The sequence below is a fragment of the Aythya ferina genome, assembly GCF_964211825.1.
Source record: "Aythya ferina genome assembly, chromosome: 13".
NCBI classification, from domain to species: domain Eukaryota; kingdom Metazoa; phylum Chordata; class Aves; order Anseriformes; family Anatidae; genus Aythya; species Aythya ferina.
Window position 1 is genome coordinate 9,734,256 of NC_140311.1, and position 24,421 is coordinate 9,758,676.

A 24,421-nucleotide genomic window follows, 5' to 3' on the forward strand; every position below is an offset into this window, starting at 1 on the left:
GACAGCAGTGCTGGGATGGGGACAGGGGCTGCCACCGCCCGGAGAGGGGCTGGAGGGTTTGGGGTGGTGGTGGGTGGTTCTCAGGTCTGCGCCGAGGCTTTGGGTTCTGGGTTTGGCTGCTGCAGCCCCCTCCCCAGTCCTGGCAGCTGGCATTGCCTTCCTCCTCCATGGTCTGCCTCTCGGCAGGGTGCCGCGGCTGCTGGCGGGGTCCTGTGGTTAACCTCCTCTCCTTCCAGACATCCGGGACAGCGGGGCCAAGCCGGTGATGGTGTACATCCACGGGGGCTCGTACATGGAGGGCACGGGGAACATGATAGACGGCAGCGTCCTGGCCAGCTACGGGAACGTGATTGTCATCACCCTCAACTACCGCGTTGGAGTGCTGGGTACGGGCCGTGCCGGCGCCGTGCGGCGGGACAGGGGGGCAGGGGGACGGGGAGGGACGGGGTCTGCACTCCGGCCGAGCACGGTGCCACGTGGCAAAGCCCACAGCAGCCACAACGGCGTGGTCAGGCTCCTGGCACCGGCCACCCAGGCTCATTTACACAACCCGGCTCAGCTGAAAGCAAATATTGGTCTGCGGTTAAATAAATAATAAATGTGTTTACCCAGCATCACCTCCTGAGAGGGCTCGGAGCGCTGAGCTGCCAGCGGGTGCTGCCTGCCTGCCCCGGGGGACAGATCAGCTCTTCCCCCCCGGCAGGAGCTGCCTCACTGCTCCGTGGATGCTGTCCGAGCTGACCAGGCAGCGCCGTGCTCCAGCAGGAACCAGGGCAGGCCCTGAGAGCTTCCCTTGCCCTGCATGGGAAATGCACAATCCCAGATGCATCCCCTCGGGAAGGGAACGGGAGCGGTGTAAGGGTGGCTTTGCTCACACCGTGGCCTCCCACAATATGCACGGAGACGTGCTCGGCCCTCCGAGGGGTTTGCTGGGGAAGAGCCCATCCGAGCCACCCCACAGGCTCTGCTGCTCACACCCCAGCCGGGACAGGGGCTCCTCGTCCCTCACCTGGGCACCACGTCCCTCTGACACCCCCGTGCCCCACATCCTCTTGGAAAGGCAGCTGGAGGTCAGCAGTCTTGCCTGGATTTAGCTGGTAGGAAATGGGCTTTTCTGCAAAAAGCAGCCTATTCGAGACCTCTCAATATAAAACATCGGGCCTTTAAGATTGATAGCGCTAATTTAAGAGGTATAAAACACAGCCTGAAATAAAACTTATATGGTGCCTTTGGCATCCCCACTGAAGAGCTGCTGAGTGCCAGCAGCACCGCGGTGCCGGCGCAGCGCCGTGCCACTCCCTGCCACCGTGTTACCTGCCCGCATTCAGCCCCCGTGCCGTGGCTCCAGCTTCCTGCTTTGAGTCAAGGCAGATAAAACATCGATAGCTTATCTTGGGTGTTACCTCTGCTGTTGAAAGCATTTCTTAGCATCTTCCTCCCTGAGAGCCTTTGTGTTTTAAGCTGCAGTGGTTCCTCTCTGCCCAGCCCACCTCCTTACATTTATAGAGCCTCCTCCGGACCACGCTATTCCATGGGAAGCATTGGCTGCGTGCGCTCAGCCTGCCTGCGCTCCCTGTGCTTCCCCAGCCTCCCCTCCGAACGTGCATGAGGCTGTTGGCACGGGCGGTGGTCCCGTGCCCATCGCCCTGTCTGTGCCCGCAGGCAGCACTCCCAGCCTCTCTCCCTTACATGTGTAGGGCCGCAGTGTTCCCACAGCACCCACAGCACTGCTGATCCCACTGGGATGGGGTCCCATACAGCTCCCCCAGACTCAGGGAGGGGTGGGAGGGCAGCCTGCTTCCCCTGTCCCTAACCGGGCTCCGTTTCACCTGCTGCAGGGTTCCTGAGCACGGGGGACCAGGCTGCTAAGGGCAACTACGGGCTGCTGGACCAGATACAGGCGCTGCGCTGGGTCAGCGAGAACATCGCCTTCTTCGGCGGGGATCCCCTGCGGATCACCGTCTTCGGCTCCGGCATCGGCGCCTCCTGCGTCAGCCTGCTCACCCTGTCCCACCACTCGGAAGGTAGGTGCTGGCCCTGCCCCAGCTGCCGAGCGATCCACGCGGGAGCAGGGGCAAAAGCGAGCGTGAGCCCGGGGAGGGAGCGAGGCCCCCTCGTAGCGGAGAGGAGGTCTGGGAGTGTGGAGACTGGCACGGCGCTTGTGGAGGTGATGTGATTGATACCGTGGTGTAAATACAGCAGAATGTTTACTCTAGATAAAGAAAGGAATTGTTTATGCTACAAGATTGTGTTGGCATAAGAGCAGATGCATATAAACCACCTGTGAATAAATTTACATTGAAAATTGGAAAAAAAAAAAAAAAAAAAAGATTTTCAGCAATCAGAGCAGAGCTGTTCTGCCTAAACTTCCCGAAGGAAACAGCAGGAGGAAAACCCGAGCTGAGCATGGTCCACAGGGCACCAGGCTGCCAGGGAGCACGGTGGGCATGGTCACAGAGGGTTATATGGGGCACAGGCACTGAGCTCAGGCAGTGCCGCATCCCTGTGCGTGGTGCAGGGGAGAAGGGGCACAGGCCACGCTGGGGCAGTGGGCACTGCCCTGAATCTGCCCCACAGAAACCCAGGCAAATATGAAAAATGACAATACTGAGAAGAGCTGCAGCCCTGCTGGGGAGCCTGGGAACACTGCGTGAAGAAAAACCTTCAGAAACTTCAGGCTGAACGTGGAGAGGGGCAAAGTGTACCATGCTGCCTGGTCCTGCCGGGCTGGTCCTGCACCAGGATCTGGGGAATTCAGGGCCAGGCTGCCCCAGAGCCTGCTTGCTCTGCCATCACCATCACCTGCACCCTGCCAGCTTGGAGTAATGCAGGACAAAGCAAAATGCTAAAGCCCAAGTGTAGAGAAAGCTTGGAAACAAGGAAGGCAAAGTGTGGGTAAAAGGTAAAGGATAAAAAGTAAAGGGAAGGTAAAGAGTGGTCTAGCCCAAGCAACATATATGGAGGATGCATTTGCTCTGGGTAAGCTGCTCTCCCTGCCACCCTGGGCTCTCGGGACACCCACAGTCAGTCCCTGCTCCTACCTGAGTGCCCAGTGCCTGAAGTCAGCACCTCAGCTCTTGGCAGCCCTCTGTCCTCCTGCTGCCCCCGGTGTCTCCTGAGCACAACCGGGTGCGCTGCTGTACCCGGCAGCACGATTTGGGGCTGGGGTGGGTTGGAGCCTCCATTCTTTGCCCCCTGAGTGGCTGCAGCTGCTCCCTGGCTTTCCATCCGCAGCTGGAGAGCCCAGTACAGCACTTTTTGGGTCACACCAGGCTTTCTGCCACTAAACCCTGTGTCTGGGTGCCGTGTCCCTTGCTGCCCCATTAGGCTATGGTGTCAGAACACATATACACAGGACGCCCTCACCTAGACCTGCTCCAAAGCACCCATCTCCCCGGGGATGGGGCCGGCAGCCGGCTCCACTGCGCGGCAGGGGAGGCACGCCGAGACACAGCCTGTAGACCAGGCGGGTTTGTTTTTATCGGATCAAAATAAAACTCGTAGTGATCAAGAGCTATTAATGAAGCTGCTAATTTGTGCCTGCTCTGCCAGGCGCGGCAAGAGGCAGACACGGGAGGCTGGTGCCGCGCACGCTGTGTCTGGCTGCCGGGGAGACCCGCGGCTCCCCTGCCAGCCCCGGTGCGCGCAGGCGGGTGGGTTCCTCGCCAAGGGGCCAGGGGCTGCTCCTCTTCCCGGCCGGCCCTGCCAGGGTGCCTGGGGATGCTCACCTCGGAGGGGAACGGGCAGTGCTCTGCCCGCTGTGCCTGTGGGCTGGGCACTGCTTTCTAGGGCACCGGGAGGTGACAAACAGAGCTTGTGACTTCTCTTTGTCCCAGCGCGTGGGACTGTACGTCAGGTACTTGGCAGAGCGAGGACAGTGCGTGCAGACAGAGCTAGGGGCACTGTGGCTGGTAGCCAGGATCCTCCGAACACTGCTGCTGCAGGCGGGGGCACGCTCCCATCAGAGCTGCACGGGCTCAGGTGTGTGACCACCACTCTCGCAGCACTCAGTGGGTTCAGCCCGGTGGCCTCTGCGTGCAGCGATGCCGCCGTGCTGCTCCCTGCACCGTGCACGAAACGGGCCCTGGCAGCAATCAAACGCCAGAGTCCGGCCAGGCACAGCAGCACGCGGGGCCGCGGGAGAGGGCCGGCCGGAGAGCAGAGACCCCAGGGTGCACCCCGAGCCCGGCCGCTTTCACCGCCCCGGAGGCTCCGCTTCCTCGCAGCCTTTTGTATTCCGAGCACAAGCGCCATTGACATGGGGCTGGAGCCCAGCCACGCATTCCTCCGCCTGGGCCAGGGCCTTTGTGGCCCCGCTTTCCAGGGCGAAAGTCCACTCCCTCTGTGTTCCCGGTGGCAGAAAGGCCCTCTTTGTGCGTCTGGCAGCGTGCTCCCGCGGGGCCGGATTGGCACCGAGCAGCCCCAGCTGGGCAGGAAGTGGCGGGGAGGGGGGCGAGGGGGGCCCTGACAAAGCGGCGGGTGGGACACGCAGGGTTAAGTGTCCCCGAGCAGGCGTTAACCCTCCCGCTGCTGCCAGGCCTTCCCCATGAAACGCCGGCCGTGGGATCCTGGGGGTGTGCGGCGCCCCTGAGCTGAGGCCCCGTGCCAGCCCAGCACCACAGGGAGCATGGCACAGGTTGATATGGTGCATGCTCTGGAGATTGGGGTCCTCGCAGGAGCCTGAGGGCACCGGTGCCTCCTCCACGCCTCGTCCTGCATTGCAGCCGTGGGGTACTGGGGCAGCTCCGGGCTCCCCCCGCTGCAAGCTTCCTCCGCTCCTCGCTTCTCTTGCAGGTCTCTTCCAGAGAGCCATCATCCAGAGCGGCTCCGCGCTCTCCAGCTGGGCAGTGAACTACCAGCCCGTGAAGTACACCAGCATGCTGGCCGACAAGGTGGGCTGCAACGTGCTGGACACAGTGGACATGGTGGACTGCCTGCGGCAGAAGAGTGCCAAGGAGCTGGTGGAGCAAGACATCCAGCCGGCACGCTACCACGTGGCCTTTGGGCCGGTCATCGACGGTGACGTGATCCCGGACGACCCAGAGATCCTGATGGAGCAGGGCGAGTTCCTCAATTACGATATCATGCTGGGTGTCAACCAGGGCGAGGGGCTGAAGTTCGTGGAGGGCGTGGTGGACCCCGAGGACGGCGTGTCGGGCAGCGACTTTGACTACTCGGTCTCCAACTTTGTAGACAACCTGTACGGCTACCCCGAGGGCAAGGACACCTTGCGGGAGACCATCAAGTTCATGTACACGGACTGGGCCGACCGGGACAACCCCGAGACACGCCGCAAGACCTTGGTGGCCCTCTTCACCGACCACCAGTGGGTAGAGCCGTCGGTGGTGACGGCCGACCTGCACGCCCGCTACGGCTCCCCCACCTACTTCTACGCCTTCTACCACCACTGCCAGAGCCTGATGAAGCCCGCGTGGTCCGACGCGGCCCACGGGGATGAGGTGCCTTACGTGTTCGGGATCCCCATGATCGGCCCCACAGACCTCTTTCCCTGCAACTTCTCCAAGAACGACGTCATGCTCAGCGCCGTGGTGATGACCTACTGGACCAACTTTGCCAAGACGGGGTGAGCAGGGCCTGGGGAGCGGTGCCTCGCTGCAGGGCTGCATTTGGGGCGAGGGGGTGGTGGGATAGGATGCTTGGTGTGGGACGCTGAGCCTCCTGTGCCCAGAGGTCTATGTGCTGTGCCCTAGCTGGGGTCATCAGCCACACAGCGAGAAGCTGAGAGCATGGCCAGCCCCAAGGACCTGGCTCCCTGTGCTCCCACCCAGGGCAGGGCTGCTCACGGCATGGCACGGGCTGTGGCCAGCTGAGGACAAGCTCTGGCCACAGCCAAGCACAGGGGTGTGGGAGCCACTTTGGCTGCGGTTATCACAGGTCAGGCTTGACTCAGGGCGTGGGGTGGTGCCCATCTGTGCCCTCCTCTGTTTATCCAGAGGTTTATCCAGCTCTCCCTCCTGAACACTTCGGCTCTCCCTGGCGCTAGCTCTGTTTTGCCTGTGTCTTGCAGGGACCCCAACAAGCCCGTCCCCCAGGACACCAAGTTCATCCACACCAAGGCCAACCGCTTTGAGGAAGTGGCCTGGTCCAAGTACAACCCCCGCGACCAGCTGTACCTGCACATCGGGCTGAAGCCGCGGGTGCGCGACCACTACCGGGCCACCAAGGTGGCTTTCTGGAAGCACCTGGTCCCCCACCTGTACAACCTGCACGACATGTTCCACTACACCTCCACCACCACCAAAGTGCCGCCGCCCGACACCACGCAGAACTCCCACATCACCCGCCGGCCCAACGGCAAGATCTGGACCACCAAGCGCCCCGCCATCTCACCCGCCTACAACAGCGAGAACGGGAAGGAGAAGTGGAGCCCGGAGCAGGAGGCGGGCACCCTGCTCGAGAGCCCCCGCGACTACTCCACCGAGCTGAGCGTCACCATTGCCGTGGGCGCCTCCCTCCTCTTCCTCAACGTGCTGGCCTTCGCCGCCCTCTACTACCGCAAGGACAAGCGGCGGCAGGACACGCACCGCCAGCCCAGTCCCCAGCGCGGCGCCGCCAACGACATCGCCCACGCCCCCGACGAGGAGATGCCGTCGCTGCAGGCGAGCCAGGCGCACCACGAGTGCGAGGCCGTGCCGCCCCACGACGCCCTGCGCCTCGCTGCCCTGCCCGACTACACGCTGACGCTGCGCCGGTCCCCGGACGACATCCCGCTCATGACCCCCAACACCATCACCATGATCCCCAACTCGCTGGTGGGGCTGCAGACCCTGCACCCCTACAACACCTTCGCCGCCGGCTTCAACAGCACGGGGCTCCCGCACTCACACTCCACCACCAGGGTATAGCCGCCCGCGGCCGGCGCACACCCACGCACGCACGCACGCACACGCACGCAGCAGACACTGGCAGAGGGACCGGCGGGCGCCCCGGACGGACGGGCAGCACACACGGACGGTGCGGCACCGAGCCCGGACCTGTGGGACCCAACGCCGCTGGCCGTCCCGCTCCCCTCGGCGCTTTCTTTCGTTCCTTTCTAACTCTTGAGAAGTGCTTCGACTCTCCCGGCTCCCGGCAGGAGGGCCCCTCCGGTCCAGCCGACAGCAGCCACAGAGCTCCTTGTGCCGGGGCTGTGCCTCCCCGCGGGGACACGGTGTCCCCAGCGCCCGCCGAGCACCCCGGGATGGGTGCGCAGTGGTGCCGGGCATCCCCCTCGGCCGGTGCCGGGGCTCCCCGGGAGGTTTGGCATCTGGAGCGCTGTGGATAAGGCTCCGAGCAGCGGCCCCAGGCCATGGTGCTATAGGCAGAGGCAGCGAGCAGGGGCCCGGGGCCTGGCCTCGCGCTGGGTGCGGGCGCTGGGGCCGGTGCCGGGGCGCTGGGAGCCGGGGAGCTGGCCCCGAGCTGGGGACTTGGCACCTCTGCCCCTCTTTGCGCTGCAGAGAATCTCTTTTGTGTCAGTCGTTTCTCTTTGCAGAGACGTTTTTTAAGCAGATCTTTAGTTCTTTACACACTAACGGAGTCTCCGCGTTTTGTCCTTTGTAAAGATTTTAAACCAAGTGTTCTTGATATAAAATAAAAAGCCAGTTAGAAGAACCCCAGCGTGTGTGCACGGTGCCGGCCCCAACGCGGCCCCGCGGCCCCACTGCCCGCACGGGGCCGGCGGGCGCCAGGCAGGGCCCTGCCTCCCGCGCCGCGAGGCCGCGCTCTTTTGTATTTTTGATATTCTCCCTCTTCTGTCACCCGTGCCCACGGATCTCAGCCAAATAGCCTACTCCAGGGCCTGGCCGCGAGCACCCCACGGCCCCCTTTGACCCATCCCACCCCGCTGCCAGCACTGTCCAGTGCCACCCCCAGCCCCTCCTGGGTGTCACCCACCGGGGGCGCCCACGGCTGAAGCGCAGCCACCCAGGGCAGCACCCGGTGCTCCCCACGGCCTCCCTGCCCTGCTCCCCTTCTGCTTCCCACCCTGCCACCCCCTCGTGCCCGCTGCCGGGGCCGTGCTGCAATTCCTGCCCCAGCTGTGGATTGCAGCGGGCCGGCAGCTCGGAGGGCGAGCCGGTTGCACCGAGGGTGCTTTCTGCCTCCCGGCACCTGGATGTGCTCGCAGCGGGGCCCCGGGGGGTGATGCAGCCTGCGTGGGGACAGGGCACCCATCCCGGGGCTGGGGCACCCGCAGGGCTGGTGGGGGCTCCGGAGCAGCTGGGCACGGAGAAGGAGCTGCCCGGGAGCCCACCCGGGGCATCCCAGTGAGGGCAGGGAGTGTGTCAGCCGCCAGCACGGTCCCTGGCACCTTGGGTGTGGGGAAGCAGGAGGAGGGGGACGGGTCTGGCAGCTGGGGGGCATCTCCTGTGTCCTTGTGGGGCCGCCATCCCTCGCCCTGTGCGAGCCGGTCCGGCTGGCAGACGCTGCCCGTGCTGGCGGCCGTGACGCACCGGTGCCGCCTGGCCCCGCGTGGCCCCGCAGCCCGCCCCGGCTTGGGGGGTGAGGATGCTCGTTGGAGAATGTATTTATACCCTGTCACCCGCGCAGAGTAACAAATTCCAAATAAAACAGAAGTGATATTTTTAATAGCGGTGTGTCTCGCCTCTCCTTGGAGCGTGCCAGGGGCAGAGGCTGGGTGCAGCCCGGGAAGGGTCGAGGGGTGCAGCACGGGGCCACCCCAGCCAGGAGGTCCCCAGGATCCCAGCACCCACCCCAGGTTGGGTGCGTGCACCCTGTCCCCAGGATTACCAGCGTTTGGGGACATGGTTGGGGGGCCCTGCCTGTCCCAGCCCTGCTGTGTCCCCACGGCACCAGGGTCCTGCACAGGACCTCATCCACCCCATTGGCACCGCGGGTCCCCTCCCGCCGAGCCCCCTGCCCTGCCCAGCCCCGCTCCCCTCCCCTCCCCCTGCTTGCCAACCAGAAAAGCTGCTGGTTTCATTTCTTTTTAATGTAATTTCAGCTGGGGTTGCCATGGAAACCAGGCATGGGGCCTGAATCGCCTCCAGGCAGCGCGCACGCAGCGGAGCCAGGGCCGAGGGCTGGGGCCGGGGGGGGGGGGCTGGGGATAGGCGGGTGCTTCCTGGGTGCTGTGCGGGGTGCTGCGCCTCACCTGGGGGTGGCCTTGTCCCGAAATCCGGCACAAGGCAGGGAGCATGGGATGGGGGCGGCAGACCCCTCGCCAAGGGGAGGATGGAGGTGGGAAGGCAGGCAGCGTGCCGGGCCCTGCTGCGTGATGCAGGGGCACCCAGAGGGGCCCGGGGCTGTGCCTCCCCCAGGACTATCGCTCGCTGGAAGCAGCGGTGTTCCCACAGGCTTGGGGTCGGGGATGGGGTTGGCTGCCCAGCCTGCAGCCCAAACCCTGACCCCACTGTCCCATCCAGCACTGCGCATCCCCTCCGGTCGGACACACCCAGGGCACTCCCTCGCACTGCCCGGGTATCCAGCTGCAAGAGGAACGGGGATGGGAACCCACAGCGGGATGGAAACCCACATCGGTCCACGGGGGATGGGTTGCCATGGAAATGGCAGTGCTCTGCAGCACAGCTCCAGCCGCAGCCCGCTCGCCACAATTCAAGCAGCGGGGCCAGCCCTGCCCGGGGGCTGGTGGCCCCCATACCGGTGGCACCAGCACCAGTGACACCAGCTGCCCACCCTGCAGTCCCCTCCCTGAAGGGGAGATGGTTTCTGCCCTGCCCTTCTGCTCCCCATCCTCGCACAGCCCCACTGCCCGCTGTCCCTGCCTGTCCCCCCAGCCAGGACCCCGCGTGCTGGCTGGTGACAGGGGACACGCTGCTATTAAGCTACTGCCTTCGCAGAACTCCCAAGCCTGCCATCTGCTCCGGGTGTCCTTGACCATCAGCAGCGTTTCTTTGGAGACCTGGCAAAGCCCAGGGGACACCGTGTCCCCGAGGGTATTTGAGGTTAACATCTGTGTGGCGATGAGGGACATCCTCAGCTCCGGGGGACATGTTTAGGGCTGCTGGCAAAGAGAAGCAAAAGGGAAATGACCCGCAAGGACAGCCTGGCACGGGGAAGGTACGAGTGATACGAGTGACCTGTGTCTGGTCCATGCCTGCTCTGGGAGACACAGCCAGCAGGAGCACAGGGCTCTGCATGGCAGCATCCCTAGGACAGTGCCCTGCCCTGCCCTGCTCCTGCTCCTGGTTCCCACAGCCCTGATGCAGCAGGGCACCCCCCTGACCCCACTCCAGCAGCACAAAGCATTTCTGTGCTTGCCTGCTGCCCCGGCCCTTCCCGGCAGGGCTGACGCAGACGAGGGGATTTGTCTCTTAGGGGGCAGCATCCGGGGACGCCTGTGTCGCCATCAGCCCGGGCAAAGGTGGCTCTGGAGCGGCACCCTTCTCCTCCTGGTACCCGACGTGTGTCAGAGGCTTCGTGCATCACCGTTTCGGCATGGACTGCCGGGCTCGGAGACCTCTGACCCCAGTGGGGTGCCAGGGCTGCCGGCAGCGCCGCGTCACCCCGTCGAGCCACACGGATGTTGGCTCACCCCAGCCCGTCTCGTCAGCTCGCCGTGCCCATGGCCTCACACAGCAGCCGCCACGCTCACCTGGTGATTAACGTCATTAGCTACGAGCTCGTTTTTGCTCTGGGCACTCACCCGACGGGGCGGTTTTCTGGAGGCAGGGGACAGTGCTGGCTGTACATGGTCCTGTCCCCGCAGGTACAGCCTGTCCTTGCCCGCAGGCTTTGGCACGAGGCTTCTGCACCACAAACAGCAGCAGGGGCCAGAGGCTGGGTGCAAAGGGCAGCAGCCACAGAGCCCCCACTGCATCCCCGGGACACCTGCAACGCCCCCGAGCCCCTCCTCCCCATTTTACTTCCCCAATTTTTATTTCTTTGGATCTATTCTCATTCTTTCTTTGCTAATTAATTAATTCATTATATTTTTAACATCTTTGCCGGGCTCCCCGGCAGCAGCTGAGCGCCCTGCGCATCCCCCTCACCCGCTTGCCTCCGGCCCCGCCGCGCTCCCATCCCCGCGGTTCCCCTGGCCCGGACCTGGCCCAGCTTGGCCCGGTTCGGCCCGGACCCGGCTCGGCTCGGCTCGGCCCGGCCCCGCAGCGCCACCTGCCGCCTCCCTGCCCGCTCCCTGCCCGCTCCGTCCCCGGCGGCGCCGTGCCGAGCCGCGCTGACTCAGCCGCTTATCGGGGGCCGAGATTGCGGCAGCGGCTCGGGGCAGCCCCCCCGCACCCCGCACCCCGCACCCCGCACCCCGCACCCCGTTCCCCAGCCCCGCTGCCCCACCGCAGCCCCGCGGGGTCGCCGCGTCCCAGCGCGCCGCGTGGCCTCGCTCCCCGCTCGGCGGCGGGACCTTGGAGTGGGGCTGCCAGCCCGGTTAATGGTTGACAGGCTGTTTGCCTGCCCCGGCTGCACTTTTACGCCGCTAACCTGGCTGCTCACCGCCCCCCCTTCTCCCCGACAACCCCACACGGCGTGGAGTGGGTGCCGTGTCCCCGTGGGGAGAGTAGGATGGTGCCACGGTGTCACAGCATCACGGCATCACGGCGCGTGTGTCCGGCTCGCACACATGGCAGGGAGGATGCTCCCAGCCAAAAGGTGCAGCCAAGGGGACCCCACGGAGGGGTTTCAGCTCCCCCAGGGTGCCACGGTGACCCCTGGAACACCCTCGAGGGATGCTCGGTGGCGGCGGCGGGGTGGGTGCCTCGTGGGAGTGAGCTGGACACACCTGTGGTGTTTGCTCAGCAGGGAGCAGGTCCTGGAAAGCACGGAGCTGTTTGGGAGGGGGTGGGTGGCGCAGCGGGTCAGTATAAAGTCCAGGTGTTTGCTGTGTGCTAAGGACACAGCGCCAGGAGCCTTTCTGGGAGCAAGCCCCGCGTGGAGGTGAGAGCCGGGTGGGCACCACACCGGGGTGGCCGCCACAGCCCCCAGCTGGGGACCCCAGCGGAGATGTTGGGGTCACACCACGGGGCGCAGGAGCAGAGTTAGGGTGGGACAGGGGGAGTGGGACAAGGAGCAGAGCAGGGCCTTTGCCCACCATGATTTGCACAGCTCCTGGTCTGCGTGCTCGCACCCTGCGCTGCGGGATAGGAGCCATGAAGGGTGGCTTTGCTGCCTGCCACCTCCTTCGCACCGGCCATGCCAGCAGTGCCGCGGGGCCCTGAGCTGGAAGCTTTCACTGTGTGTGGCTGCTCCCCACCTGGGGCTGCCCACGGGGGCCATACACAACCCCACTGGTCCCACGGACGCTCAGTGCTGCGTTGGGGAGCAGCCAGACCCCAACCCCAGCCCAGGCTGTGGTGCCATCCATGCGGACAGGCACGTGGCTGGGCTCCGCTCTGCGTCCTGGCACGTGTCGCAGGCTCTTCCCTGCTCGCCATCCAGGGAAGTGACCGTCCCCAGGGCCACGGTGGGACTCCTACCGCAGTCACCACCAGCACAGGGTCCTGGCTGTCCCCTCGGTGGCACCCAGCCATGCAGGTGGCCGCCAGCCCGTGCGATGCCCATGGCAGTGGGCACCCCCCCGGCCGGCAGCCGTGGGTCCACATCCGTGCTCGGCGCGGGGCAAGGTGGGAGCAGGAACGCAGCACACAGGCACTTTGTTTGGCTGGGGTGGGCGGAAGTCAGGGCGTTGGATCTGAATGCTAAAGTGTGTTGTTCAGGGGCCCATAAAGGCTCCATTGTATGTAAATAGTTTATAAAGCAGCATATGACTTCCAGTGCAGGGCAGTGGTGGACAGAGACGAGGGCAGGCGGAGCAGAGCTCTCCTGCTGGAGACATGAGACCTTAGAGGGGCCTTTGGGGGCAGCTCACGAGGACCCTTCCTCACCAGCAGGTAGGCGCCGTGGGGCCCTTTGCACTGGGGCCAGCTGGCGGGTCCCAGCCCCCAGCCTTGGGCTGGCCTCGTGCCCAGGTGGGGAGCAGCCCCCGGGGCTGCTTGGTGCCGGCACTTGGGGTGCGGGGTCACCCCAGGCAGGGACGGTGCCGGAGGAGGGAGGCAACGCGTGGCTGCCCGTGGGGACACCGTGCCCAGGGCTGTGGCAGCGCAGGGCAGGGAGGTGCTGGGGCAGAGCTCAGCGCTGGGTGTGGGTGGGGGTCTGTGAGATTGCCCCCATCCTCTGCGGCAGCCTCAGGTGGGGATCCTGGAGCCAGCAGGGTAGGAGCGGGGCCCCTGGTTTGCCCTGTGGCAGAGGTGACAGGGGCTCTTCTGTCCCCAGCCCTCGCAGGGGGAGGCAGAGAGGCCCCGCAGCCGGAGCCAGCAGCAGCTCTTGGCCGCCAGCTGGGAGCCCTTTGCCCCCCAGCCATGATTGGAGTGGCGGGGCAGCCCTCCCCCATGCAGACACGGGGCAGCCGGGGCAATTTGCTGTCCCGGCAGCACGCAGCACCTTCTGCCTGCTCCCTCGTCCCAGCCCCGCTCTGCCTGGCTCTGCCCGCTGCCACCCCGAGCGGGGCTGGTGGCACGGGGACAGCAGAGCCACGAGGCTGATCTCCTGCCTGCTGCAGGCAAAACGCTGCCCTGAGCTGTCCCTCTCGGCCCGGGGACCTTCCCCCTCCTAACACCGCTTCTCGCTCCCGCAGGCGTGAGGAACGATGAACTGGGCCGGCCTCTACGCGGTGCTGAGCGGGGTGAACCGCCACTCCACGGCCATCGGGCGCATCTGGCTCTCCGTCATCTTCATCTTCAGGATAATGGTGCTGGTGGTGGCGGCCGAGAGCGTCTGGGGGGACGAGAAGTCCGCCTTCACCTGCAACACGCAGCAGCCGGGCTGCAACAGCGTCTGCTACGACCACTTCTTCCCCATCTCGCACATCCGCCTGTGGGCCCTGCAGCTCATCCTCGTCACCACGCCAGCCCTGCTGGTGGCCATGCACGTGGCCTACCAGCAGCACCAGGAGAAGAAGCTGCTGATGATGACGGGGCACGGGGACGCCAAGCACCTGGAGGAGGTGAAGAAGCACAAGATCCGCATCGCGGGCTCGCTGTGGTGGACGTATGTCTTCAGCGTGGTCTTCAGGCTGCTCTTCGAGGCGGTCTTCATGTACATCTTCTACATGATCTACCCGGGCTACCAGATGGTGCGGCTGGTCAAGTGCGAGGCCTACCCCTGCCCCAACACCGTCGACTGCTTCATCTCGCGGCCCACCGAGAAGACCATCTTCACCGTCTTCATGCTGGTCACCTCCAGCATCTGCATCGTGCTCAACATGGCCGAGCTGGTCTACCTGGTGGTGCGGGCCTGCGCCCGCCGGAGCCGGCACAACTCCAACCCCTCGTCGGGGAAGGGCTCCTTCTACGGCCACAAGCTCTCCGAGTACAAGCAGAACGAGATCAACCAGCTGCTGACGGAGCAGGACGGCTCCCTCAAGGACATGCTGCGCCGCAACCCCGGGCTGCAGGAGAAGGGCGACCGCTGCTCCGCCTGCTAAGGCCCACGCCGCGGGGGCTGCAGCCCTCGGCCCTGCCCCGCAGCCACCCCGCAGCCCCGGGGGGACCCCACGCCGCCCCCATCCTGAGTTCGGCACCCCCCGGTGCCTGTCCTCCTGGGCGGCGAGGAGGGCACAGCCACTGCTGCGCGCTCGGGCCATTAAATCTCCGTTCTCAGGCGCTGCCTCCCTGCTTTCTGCTCCGGCTGGGACGTGCCAGGGGCTGCGGTGCCAGCGTGGGGTGCCCGCCCCTGTCCAGCCAGGCAGAGAGGAGAGGAGAGGGTCTGGGTGCAGCCAGGCTGCTGCCACCCACCTCCGGGGATGCTTCCCCATGCACGGGGCCGGCCGGCCCCATAGGTGGGTGGGGGATGCTGTGGTTTGGGGGGCTGCGGTCCCTGCATGGAGCCCTGGCAGCACGCGTGCGGGAGCAGTGACCCTCTGGTGGCATTGAGCACTAGCCCCTGCAGCCCCAAGTATATTTAGAAAGGTACCCGGACCAAAAATAGAGGGGAAAAATTTCCCCCAGTGGCTGCTTCATCTGCCAGTCACAAAGAAAGCCAATGGGGCCCGCAGCTGCATCACGCCCCAATAACCCTGTGCCCGCTGTCGGGTGGACAGACGGACAGACAGAGCCGTGTGGATCTGTCTGCACCCCACTGCGCTCCGGGAAGGGGCCTGGCAGCACCCTGCACCCCTGCGCAGGAGCCGACGGCGTGGGAGCACCGGGCTGTGCCCCGCGCACCCGCAACGGTGAGGGGTCCCCGCGCCGTGCCCCGTGGTGGCCGTGGCCACCTCGCTGGGGGTTGCTTTCTGATGGAAGCCTTTGCTCCCGTCACCCTCCCCAGCCAGGTCAGGGTGTCCCGTGGGACAAGAGGTGGGGACAGCCCCAGCTCAGGGCCCCGCATGCCCGCCCGGGGGCAGGGTGGTGTCCGGGAGGTGTCCGTGTGTCTGGAGGGCGGCTGTCTTGCAGGGCGCAGCGCTGCGCGCCATGGGGGACTGGAGCCTGCTGGGGAGGCTGCTGGAGAGCGCCCAGGAGCACTCCACGGTGGTGGGGAAGGTATGGCTCACCGTCCTCTTCGTCTTCCGCATCCTGGTGCTGGGGGCGGCCGCCGAACGGGTCTGGGGCGACGAGCTGGCCGGCTTCTCCTGCGACACGCAGCAGCCCGGCTGCCAGAACGCCTGCTACGACAGCACCTTCCCCCTCTCCCACCTCCGCTTCTGGGTCCTGCAGATCATCTTCGTCTCCACCCCCAGCCTCGTGTACCTGGGACACATCCTGCACCTGGTGCACCTGGAGGAGAAGGCGCAGCAGCGAGCGGTGGCACGGGCTGGCAGCGGGGCCAGGCGGCAGCGCCCCGGGCAGCCCCCGCTCCACAGGGGGGACGTGCGGGGCCGGGTCCAGATGCGGGGGGCCATCCTGAGGACGTACGTCTGCAACGTTGTCTTCAAGGCTCTCTTTGAGATGGGCTTCATCGCGGGTCAGTACGCCTTGTACGGGTTTGAGCTGAAGCCCCTCTACACCTGCAGCCGCTGGCCCTGCCCCAACACCGTCAACTGCTACATCTCCCGGCCCACCGAGAAGACCATCTTCATCCTCTTCATGCTGGGGGTGGCCTGCGTGTCCCTGCTGCTCAACCTGGTGGAGATCTACCACCTGGGCTTCACCAAGTGCCGGCAGGGGCCACGTCCCAGGTCCCAAGTCCTGCCCGGCCCCGGTGGCCCTACAGAGCCCCGCAGTGCCCGTGTCGCCTTGCCTGGTGGTGGCAGCCTCGCGGAGGCCAGCGGACCCCACCGCGGCCTGGCACCCCTGGGGAAGGCTGGCGTGTGGCTGGGGGTGGCCAGCGGGTCCCGCGGGAAGGCGCACGTGGGGGACCTGGCGGTGTGAATGCAGCCGGGGTGTTGGGATGGGCGATGTGCAGGCCACCGTGGTGGCCACGGTTGTGGTTCCATCTCCAGGACCTGCCAAGCCCCACGGCACAGACCCCAATGCAAGAGCTGGGCATGACCTGGGAGCAGCAGGACCAGGCTGGGGCAGGGGCGAACACCACCACCCTGCCTGTCAGCCCTGGGGAGCAAATAAACACTCAATGCAACTCGTCTGACTCGTGCTCTGCCCGTGGGCACCGCGGCATTGTTCTCTGACTGTCCCACAGGGGCACCGAGTGGCCACAAGGGTTGGACAGGGCCACCACCACCACCACCACCACGCTGGGATGTGCCCCCATAGCTGAGGAGGGGGCAGGAGGAAGCACCGGCAGCACAGCAGGGGCGGGATGGAGAGGAGGGAGATGGGTGGCAGCAGCAGGACACTCGCCCGGCTCTTCCACCAAGGGCCTTCGTGCCCAGCAGAGCCTTAAAGCACCTTTGGGAGAGGCCAAGCCCACAGAAGGGAAGGCCCCAGCCCCACAGCACTGCTTGGGGCTGGGGGTGCGTGAGGGGCTGCACGGCAGGGCCCACCCTGCCCCCAGGGGAAAGCAGGGGCTGCCCGCAGGTTTCTGCATCTTTATTTGAAATGAATGGTTTCCAGAGACACAGGGTTAGTCCTACCGCCCTGTTATCACTACAACAAGACTGGTGAGTGGCTCACTCTCCACATGGACACAGAGAACAGAGGGCCCCGGGCCAAGGCCCAGAACAATATATACAGGCTCAACAGTGCTGAGACCCATGTACAGCTCAGGAAAACCGACCAGAACACGAGGAGGGGCAGGAGGCAGCAGGGAAGAGCACGGCCAGAGCCAAGCCTGCTCCAGGCAGGGCACGGGGGCCCTGCAGCTTTGGGAGGGAGGGCAGAGGCCAGGCAGAGCCCCTGGCTTCTGCCAGCAGCTGCCCGAGCCCAGAGCAGGAGCGGAGGGACCTGCCACCGCCGCCAGCACCCCGGCCGGCTTGCACTGCTGGTGGCACCTCACACGGGGACGGGGGGAAAGAGGGGCAGCACTGGCACAGACCCGTGTCAGTCAGTTTTCTGCTGACTCAGAAAACGTCGACAAAATTGAGGGAGGCAGCCCAGCTGGGTCTCAGCCCCCGCGTTCCAGCACCGACTCCACCTGCTCCCCACAGCCACCTCCCGCCCTTGAAATCAGCCCTTCCCCTGCCCAGCAGCTCACGTGCCGCCCGTGGTCCTTCCCTGCTGCCTTGAAAACCCTGTCCCACTGCAGCAGAGCTGTTCCTGCCATGCCACCTGCAGCCTCCAAGAGCTGATGCCAAGGGAAGGGGGAATTAAAAGCCTCAGGGGCTGCTGGTCCCAGGCAGCACTCTGCCGTATTGTGCGGTTCCTGCCCCGGGGCAGGGGGAGAAGGGGTTAGTGTCAGGGGAAGGGGCCGCAGCCCTGGGGAACAGGAGGACAGAGCCAAGCCGGGGCCACCGCCCTGGGGGCTTTGCCACCTCTGTGCTGCAGGGCCTGGCCTGGGGGAAGATGGCCCACGCGGCTCTGGGACGCGGTAGGACAGGCCTGTTAGGAGCAGGATGGGATGTCTGAGTCCGGTAACGATGAGGGGACAGCACTGCTGCAGCCCCGGCCCCACCCTGCGCTGCACGGCCCCCGCAGCAGGAGGCAGGGAGATGAGGTGTCCAGGGCTGGAGCGGAACCAGCCCAGCAGCACCTTGTGCTTAGTCCATGTCGTCCTCCAGGCCACCGAGCCGGCTGTGCTCCTCGTAGATCTCCCTCACTGCCAGAATGCGGTTCAGCATGCTCTCCAGCATGCTCCGGTCCATGGGGATGACCGAGTACCAAAGCGGGGACTCGGCGATGCACGACCGCTCAGGCTGCAGGTAGAAGATGTCGTTGCGGTTCCGCAGGCTCTCAGGACTGCAGAGAGAAAGGAAGGTGAGCCCCAGGGTACGAACAGAAGGCACTCAGAAAGCCTGGCCTGCCCTCTCGGTTAGCCCTCGAAGGCTCAAGACTTGTTGGACTCCTCCCCTGGCAGGACGAGGCCAAATAATGAGCCTGTAGCTCCTCGCTCTGGAGTGAGCTCCCTAACCAGAAAGCACACACACCACACACCCCTCCATGCCTAGGCTGAGGGCTGAGCAGTGAAAGAGGCCAGAGAGAAGTGTTCTCTCAGCCACAGCCTACAAGCAGTGCAAACCCTGGTCAAGGCTTCAAACTCACGGACAAATGTGCAGAGGACAGCAGCTACTCCACAGGGTCACCCTGAAACTGAGAGGTGGCCCCCAAAACATCTCGTGCCTCTTCTCCGAAGACTCACCATTTGGAGAGATAAAATTCATAGAATTTGACTGGGCATCGGAGTGGGTTCATCCTGTTCTCCCGCTGCTCCAGCACCGGTACCTCCTCCTCACGCTTCCGCTTTCCAGTGCCACCATCTGCGAAGGGGCAGAGAATAGGATCATGGCTGGAACGTGATGGGGTCAGGGGGACAAGGAGGGACAGAGAGATGTTTTGTCAGACCCTACCTCGGCCTTTCTTCTGCTTGGCAGGAGCGTAGTAGCGGATGCTCACTACCTTTGTCATGCCCCGGGCTGTGGTACACTTGCGGGACTGGCGCACGACGTTGGTGAAGGAGAGCTGCATGTGCTCCTCCGCTGTCTGCAGCCCGAAGAACTTGGTGTTGAAGAACATGAGGGTGTTGAGGAGCACAAAGGGTGAGTAAACGCCCAGCTGCTTGCACTCCCAGAGGTGCTCCTCCTCAACACGTGAGAAAACCGTGTCTGCAACACAGAGGAAGAACCAGGTCAACACCCACGGTGGCCTGGTGTTCTTTCAGGAGGGAACTAGAACAATGTGCCTGCCAGCAATGGCTGGGAGCCAGCCCCACGCATCTGGAGATCGTGGGTCTGGAGCAATCCCTTCACCCTGCGCAGGCAAGCTCGGCTCGGTGCTGACGCTTCACAACACCCACTGCCCCACGAGGTTATTGCTCCAGAGCCGTTAGTGGATCTAGATGCTGGCTCTGCCCAGCCACGAGCCGTCCCATAGCACAGGCAAAACACAAGCTAGAACCAAATCAGTCCTAACAGCTCGTCTCTAGAGATGGCCACAAAGAGGACTGCAGGTCAGTGCTCCACCACACTGGGTGAGGTGAAAGAAAAGCCAGTTCCTGTCTAGACACACGGGTCTGGAGCCAAAGGCCTCTGCCTCAACAGCCAACATGCAGAGGGAGAGGCTGCATCTGGGAACCAGCACTTGACAAAGCGCTGCAGGGATGGGAGCCCAGATCACAGCATCATGAAAAGCTTCTGCAGAGCTTTGTGGCAGTCTGCTCCCAAGGTAGCAGCGCAGCAGCCATGGCCAGCACTCAGCAGTGTGCAGGGCTTGCCCACGGACTGGGAAGGGAAAGGCATGGGCCGCTGCACCTGTTGGGTTTGGCGTGCTCTTTGCCAGAGGTTCAGACATCACTGCGAAGTGAACTATTGTAAAAATGCAAACTGTCCCAGGAAACACAGCAGCCATACTCTGCTGCCAGCCAACCTCACTCTGGGAAACAGAAGCTGCTGAGGCATAACCCAGGCTGGCTCTGCTGTCAGTGTGGGACAGTAAGACCCCAAAACACAGCAGGACAGCACTGCCTATGCCAAGAAAGAGAACTGAGGCTGGAGGAGCACAATCTGACTGCAGGATCCAGTGCTAGAAGCAGAAACAGGGTATGTGTGTGGTGGTTCAAGGTAATCTGGAGACACGTACTGTTTGGTAAGATCGTGGGTTGCCAGCCGCTCAGGGACTTGTTGAGCTCTTGCACGAAGGTCAGGTAGTAGAGGTCTGTAAATATATTCACCATACGATTGTTCTCGAGCAGGTACTAGAAAGGACAGAACACACAGTCAGGAGACACAGTAGCACCTGGAGTGCAAACCCTCCCCGGAGAGCCCAGGGTGCGCACACAGAGCCCCTCCTTGTACAGCCAGAGCTACAGAGCAGAATCCCAAGACCACCCACTCCTGAAAGTTGTGAGGGAAACCCCAGGACATGACAAAGCAGACGTGGTGCTGAAGAAGGGACAGAGTTTGGGAGATCTCCCAGCCTTCCTCAAGGATGTGCAAGAAGGGTGCAAAGCCAGGGCACAGCTGTCACCCTACCCACTGCACTCAAAGACTGAACCAGGTGGGTTGCTGTCCTAGGTCAGCAGAAGGCAGAACAAAGGGAACGAGCTCCCCTCACCAGATCTGACCCCCAGGTCTGGCTGGGAAGGACTTGAGGACAAAAAGCCCTCCCTCACCTGCTGGATGCCTAGGCAGAGGTAATAGATGCTGTCCGGTTCATAGCGCTCCCCATTGGGCCGTGTTATCTCCTTGACAAACTGAGCCAGGCCGTAGTTGAGCTCAGCTGCTGTGCAGGCCAGGATGTCCTCCTTGATCCTCATGGGCTTGGCTGTGGAAACAAGCACGGCAGCCTCAGACAATAGCCTGCGAGGTCAGGAGCACCTCAACACCTGGGGCCCAGCTGCTGGGAGGTTTCTGCCGCTCCACCCCGTACCGCCAGGGCACTTACGGCCGAAGCGCAGCTCCTCTCCCTTGCTGGTCTCTCCCCCTGCATACTTGGCTTGCACCCAGGACTTCCAGGCATTCACACCGTACGAGTAGTTGAGTGCTGTGCAGCTGGGCTGACTGCTCATCGAGTCCCGGGAACAGCTTTCAGAGAGCACCAGACGCTTCTGCCCCTGCAGAAAGATGTATCATGAGATGAGACGTGTACCTGGGACAGAGGCAAGGCTCCCAGCCGCTCCTCGGGCCTGCTGACAGCCAGCTCCCTCCCACCCTGCCTATACCCATGCCAGCAGGCATCCTCCTGCTGACAGCCAAGCCAAAACCCATCAGTTTTGAGGCTCACAGGCAGGAAAGAGGCCAGCTCGCACCCAGGGCCCCAGACAAGTACTTCCATCTGAAGGCAGGCCCTGAAGGGAGAGGGTACAACCTCCCCAGCACACCTCACCTCCAAGTATGTCCCAGAGGGCAGCTCCCACTCCAAATCCACACGGCTTTGAGCAGGCAGCACCCACTAAGAGCTCACCTTTCGGACAGCACGAGGCAGCTCTTGCTCTGTGGACACATCATCTGGCCCCACCAGCCCACAGTCAAAGAGGAAATCCACACTGGGGTTGATGTCCAGAGGGTCTGAAAGGAAACAGAGGGGGAAAAGCTCAGCTGAGACACCTCATCCTGTCCCCAGCAGAGGTAAGAGGCAGGCAGACGTCTCAGCCAGATGACTGTTCTGGCCTGGTTCTTAGCCAGAGGCAGAGGCAACACGTAGCCCAACAATTCACACCCCCACCCCTGCTTGGCACGAACATCTAGCCCCAGCCCAGCAAAGGAAACAGCTTTACCTGCCAGAGCCGCAAGCTTTCTCAGATTAACCAGAACCCCAAAATCCCCCTTGTGACAGTTTTGTGTTCTTTTTTTTTTTTTTTAACACTTCAGGAACATTCCTTATCCCCTCACACCAGGCCAGCACTGGTGACAGCCTGGCACAGCACCCCAGTTCTCTGTCCTCTGCCGCTAGTAAACTGCCTCCAAACTGCTGTGCGTGTCCCTGCTCCTCCTTCCCACCTCCTGCCCTTCGACAGACACACTCAGCAACTCCGCCATCTCCCAAGACATCGTGCCCTGTCCAGGTCTTTCAGGCCTTTCTGGATCCTCTGGAATCATTATCTGTAAACATACCAGCCCCTTTGCCATGCTCTTTGTGCTGTTAAAATCAGCTTCTCTTTCCCCCTTCTCTATGTCTGCAGCAGGTCAGTTAGCCAGAAAACAGAGACTTGTTCAAAAGTGGTGGTCTCACCCCCGCTGTGGGCAGTCATCTGCAAGACCCTCAGTTCCTGGCCTCAAGTGGGGTCAGTCAGAGGGCATGGGGAGGTAAGTTCACACAGGTCTTAACGCTGTTGGCAAAGGTGGGCTGAGGGCAGCAGGAGGACCCTGCTGCAGCACGAGCAGCCCCGCGTGCCTGCTTCACCTAGCTCTTACTCTTAGGGAAGTCAGCCTCCAGGTCCTGGCCTGGCTCATCGAGGACGTTTGCCATCTTGACAGCCATAGCCAACACGTCGTCCCGCGCTGGTCCGAACAGATCACAGTCCTCCAGGAGACCCTCTGCACTCTGGTTACTCACCAGGTCTGCAATGCAAAAGCAGATCAGAAACACAATTTTCAAAAAAAGTCTTTTGTCTGTTCTCCCTGTGACAGCTGGAAAATGAAGTCAGGCTCCCCGGGGCACAGTCCTGGGCTCAGAGCAGCCCCACAATGGCTGAAACTGCAAGAAATTGCACCTCTGTCCTCTCCCCAGCCATGGCTCTAGTCACTGGAGCTTAAGGAATGCAGTCCCCAGCTAAAAGCATCTGTGAGGTCAGGACTGCTGGTCTGGCTGGGCAGCTGCTTTAGGTAAGAGCCTAAACAGCCATGAGCCTGGCACCCCAAGGGTCAGTGGCTAGCACTGCTCCCTGCTCCTAGTATTTCCTCAGCAGTAGTTGAGGGCTTGCTCTGCTCTTCTCCTTCTCAAAGGCTTTGGGCAGATGCTCTGGCTCCCAAAGCAGGCAAACCCCACGCGACGGCAGCTGTTGGGCCAGCCCAAGGCACGGCAGAACCTACCGCACAGGTCTGAGGAGGCCTTGTCCAGCTCCTCAGCCTCCGCAATCATCTCTGCCATGGCCAGGATGTCAGCCTCCAGAGGATTGGAGGGGATCTTCACCTTCAGCTCCTCAATGGTCTCCACAATCTTATCTGTGCTCTCCAGCGTGGTGGGCAGGAACATTGGCACAGGCACCTGTTGACAGCAGCACAGCAGGCAAAGATCAGAGACATGCTGCGCCCGCAGGGAGCTCTGGCTCGGCCGACTGCTGTAAAAGCAGAGGCAGGAGTAGAGGACAGACAGAGAAGCAGGAAGGCTGCAGCAAGGCAGGACCGAGACAGTAAGAGAACACAAGCAGGTGAAGTGTGTGGCTTACCGGGACAGGCATGGAGAAAGGCACAGGTACTTTCTGGCAGTACATATGCATAGGCACAGGCACGAAGATCGGGACTGGGATTGGCAGCACAATCACCTGGGGCTTCCAGTCAGCCTCTGACAAGAGCAAAAGTACGTCAGTGAGCTCGCTCCCAGCAGCTCCTCCACCCAGCCGAGCTGTGCACTGCCATGCCCACGCAGCCATCCAGCACCACAGCCTTTCCAGCCACCAGCGCCTGTGACTTACGGGCAGAGCTGGAGCAGCAGCAAGCCAGGCAGCCCTGCACCCCGGGGGGCTTGCCTTAGCCAAAGGTGCAAGCCCTGCTCTTACGTGGCCCTGCCAAGAGGTCTAGTTGCTTTGTACGTGCTAGAGACCGCACACACACACGTGCCCAACGGCAGCTCCACAGTGCAACCTGTTCAGCAGACAGCTCCTCAAGCAAGCTGATGATCTCTAGAGGGAAACAAGTTGTCCCAAATACCGTAAGAGAGGTGGGGTCACGCTGCAGCGCTCTCTGCAGCTTTCCTCCTGCTGCTGTTGGAAATGGGTGCCCTACCTCCAGCCTTCCCATGCGTTCCCCGTACATCCCTAACTCTCCTCAGCGTAATGCTGAACACCCAGCAGCTCTGTAAGAGCATTTCAAGCTGGATTCACACTTCGTTTGGAGCAGGGACATGCTACCTGCCTTTCCAAAACACCCCTTCAGTCCTGCAGTCGTGTCTTACTTTCCTACCTGTCTGACATCCTTTGGACTTCATTTCTATCTTGCAGGAAACACCCCGGTTCTGCATCAGTGGTTTACACATGGCAGCTTTGTTCTTCCGAGGGGTGGCTGGAACTGGAGGGGGCGGGGGAGGCGGCGCGGCTGGAGACATCTGTGCTGAGGAGGTCTTTGCTGACAACTAGGAAACGCAGAAAGCAGGAGGTTGGTGTCCAGCAAAAGCAGCACCACCTCTCCTCAACCTCAGGTACAGCCTCCTGCAGCCTGGCAGCCCGCAGCACACGTACACATGCTCCCACGGCCACATTTGGCCAAAGGGCTGCCAAGCTGATGTTGGTGGGCAGCAAACCTGTGTGAGATCCCTGCGAGAGCCAGCAGGGAACTCAGAGGGACAGTGAT

At 63.1% G+C, this 24,421-nt stretch overlaps 4 protein-coding genes across 14 annotated transcripts in view; 3 read left to right on the forward strand and 1 right to left on the reverse strand.

Moving 5' to 3' along the window:
• Positions 1-8,586, forward strand: part of NLGN3 (neuroligin 3) — a 35,261-nt gene extending 26,675 nt beyond the window's left edge. For all 7 annotated transcript variants that reach the window (XM_084534230.1, XM_084534229.1, XM_084534225.1 and 4 more), the window contains 4 exons: positions 237-386; positions 1,839-2,024; positions 4,795-5,584; positions 6,029-8,586. In XM_084534230.1, the coding sequence (XP_084390356.1) occupies positions 237-386; positions 1,839-2,024; positions 4,795-5,584; positions 6,029-6,866 (1,964 nt within the window). In that variant the 3' untranslated portion in view covers positions 6,867-8,586. The remainder of the gene's footprint in view (positions 1-236; positions 387-1,838; positions 2,025-4,794; positions 5,585-6,028) is intronic.
• Positions 8,587-11,804: 3,218 nt separating this feature from the next.
• GJB1 (gap junction protein beta 1) lies at positions 11,805-14,590 on the forward strand. Of its 2 annotated transcripts, none has more exons than XM_084534530.1 (2): positions 11,805-11,868; positions 13,565-14,590. In XM_084534530.1, the coding sequence occupies exon 2, from the start codon at positions 13,577-13,579 to the stop codon at positions 14,411-14,413; it is 837 nt and encodes a 278-aa protein (XP_084390656.1). In that variant the 5' UTR covers positions 11,805-11,868; positions 13,565-13,576; the 3' UTR covers positions 14,414-14,590. The 2 variants fall into 2 exon arrangements, with proteins under 2 accessions (XP_084390656.1, XP_084390657.1); XM_084534531.1 differs by lacking the exon at positions 11,805-11,868 and adding an exon at positions 12,704-12,821.
• A 635-nt stretch (positions 14,591-15,225) lies between these two features.
• Positions 15,226-17,436, forward strand: LOC311443901 (gap junction alpha-3 protein-like). Its single transcript, XM_084534534.1, has one exon. It carries the CDS (start codon positions 15,399-15,401, stop codon positions 16,293-16,295), a length of 897 nt encoding a protein of 298 aa, XP_084390660.1. The 5' UTR covers positions 15,226-15,398; the 3' UTR covers positions 16,296-17,436.
• ZMYM3 (zinc finger MYM-type containing 3) overlaps positions 16,899-24,421 on the reverse strand; it is a 28,024-nt gene continuing 20,501 nt past the window's right edge. For all 4 annotated transcript variants that reach the window (XM_084534518.1, XM_084534517.1, XM_084534516.1 and 1 more), the window contains 11 exons: positions 24,035-24,203; positions 23,302-23,417; positions 22,946-23,120; positions 22,328-22,474; positions 21,378-21,481; positions 20,859-21,027; positions 20,587-20,738; positions 20,055-20,169; positions 18,827-19,081; positions 18,619-18,736; positions 16,899-18,218 (listed from right to left, as the gene is read on the reverse strand). In XM_084534518.1, the coding sequence (XP_084390644.1) occupies positions 18,020-18,218; positions 18,619-18,736; positions 18,827-19,081; positions 20,055-20,169; positions 20,587-20,738; positions 20,859-21,027; positions 21,378-21,481; positions 22,328-22,474; positions 22,946-23,120; positions 23,302-23,417; positions 24,035-24,203 (1,719 nt within the window). In that variant the 3' untranslated portion in view covers positions 16,899-18,019. The remainder of the gene's footprint in view (positions 18,219-18,618; positions 18,737-18,826; positions 19,082-20,054; positions 20,170-20,586; positions 20,739-20,858; positions 21,028-21,377; positions 21,482-22,327; positions 22,475-22,945; positions 23,121-23,301; positions 23,418-24,034; positions 24,204-24,421) is intronic.

Bases quoted from the DNA above. Each gene is read 5' to 3' on its own strand.
- LOC311443901 (XM_084534534.1), top strand. From the start codon at position 15,399: ATGGGGGACTGGAGCCTGCTGGGGAGGCTGCTGGAGAGCGCCCAGGAG.
- GJB1 (XM_084534530.1), top strand. From the start codon at position 13,577: ATGAACTGGGCCGGCCTCTACGCGGTGCTGAGCGGGGTGAACCGCCAC.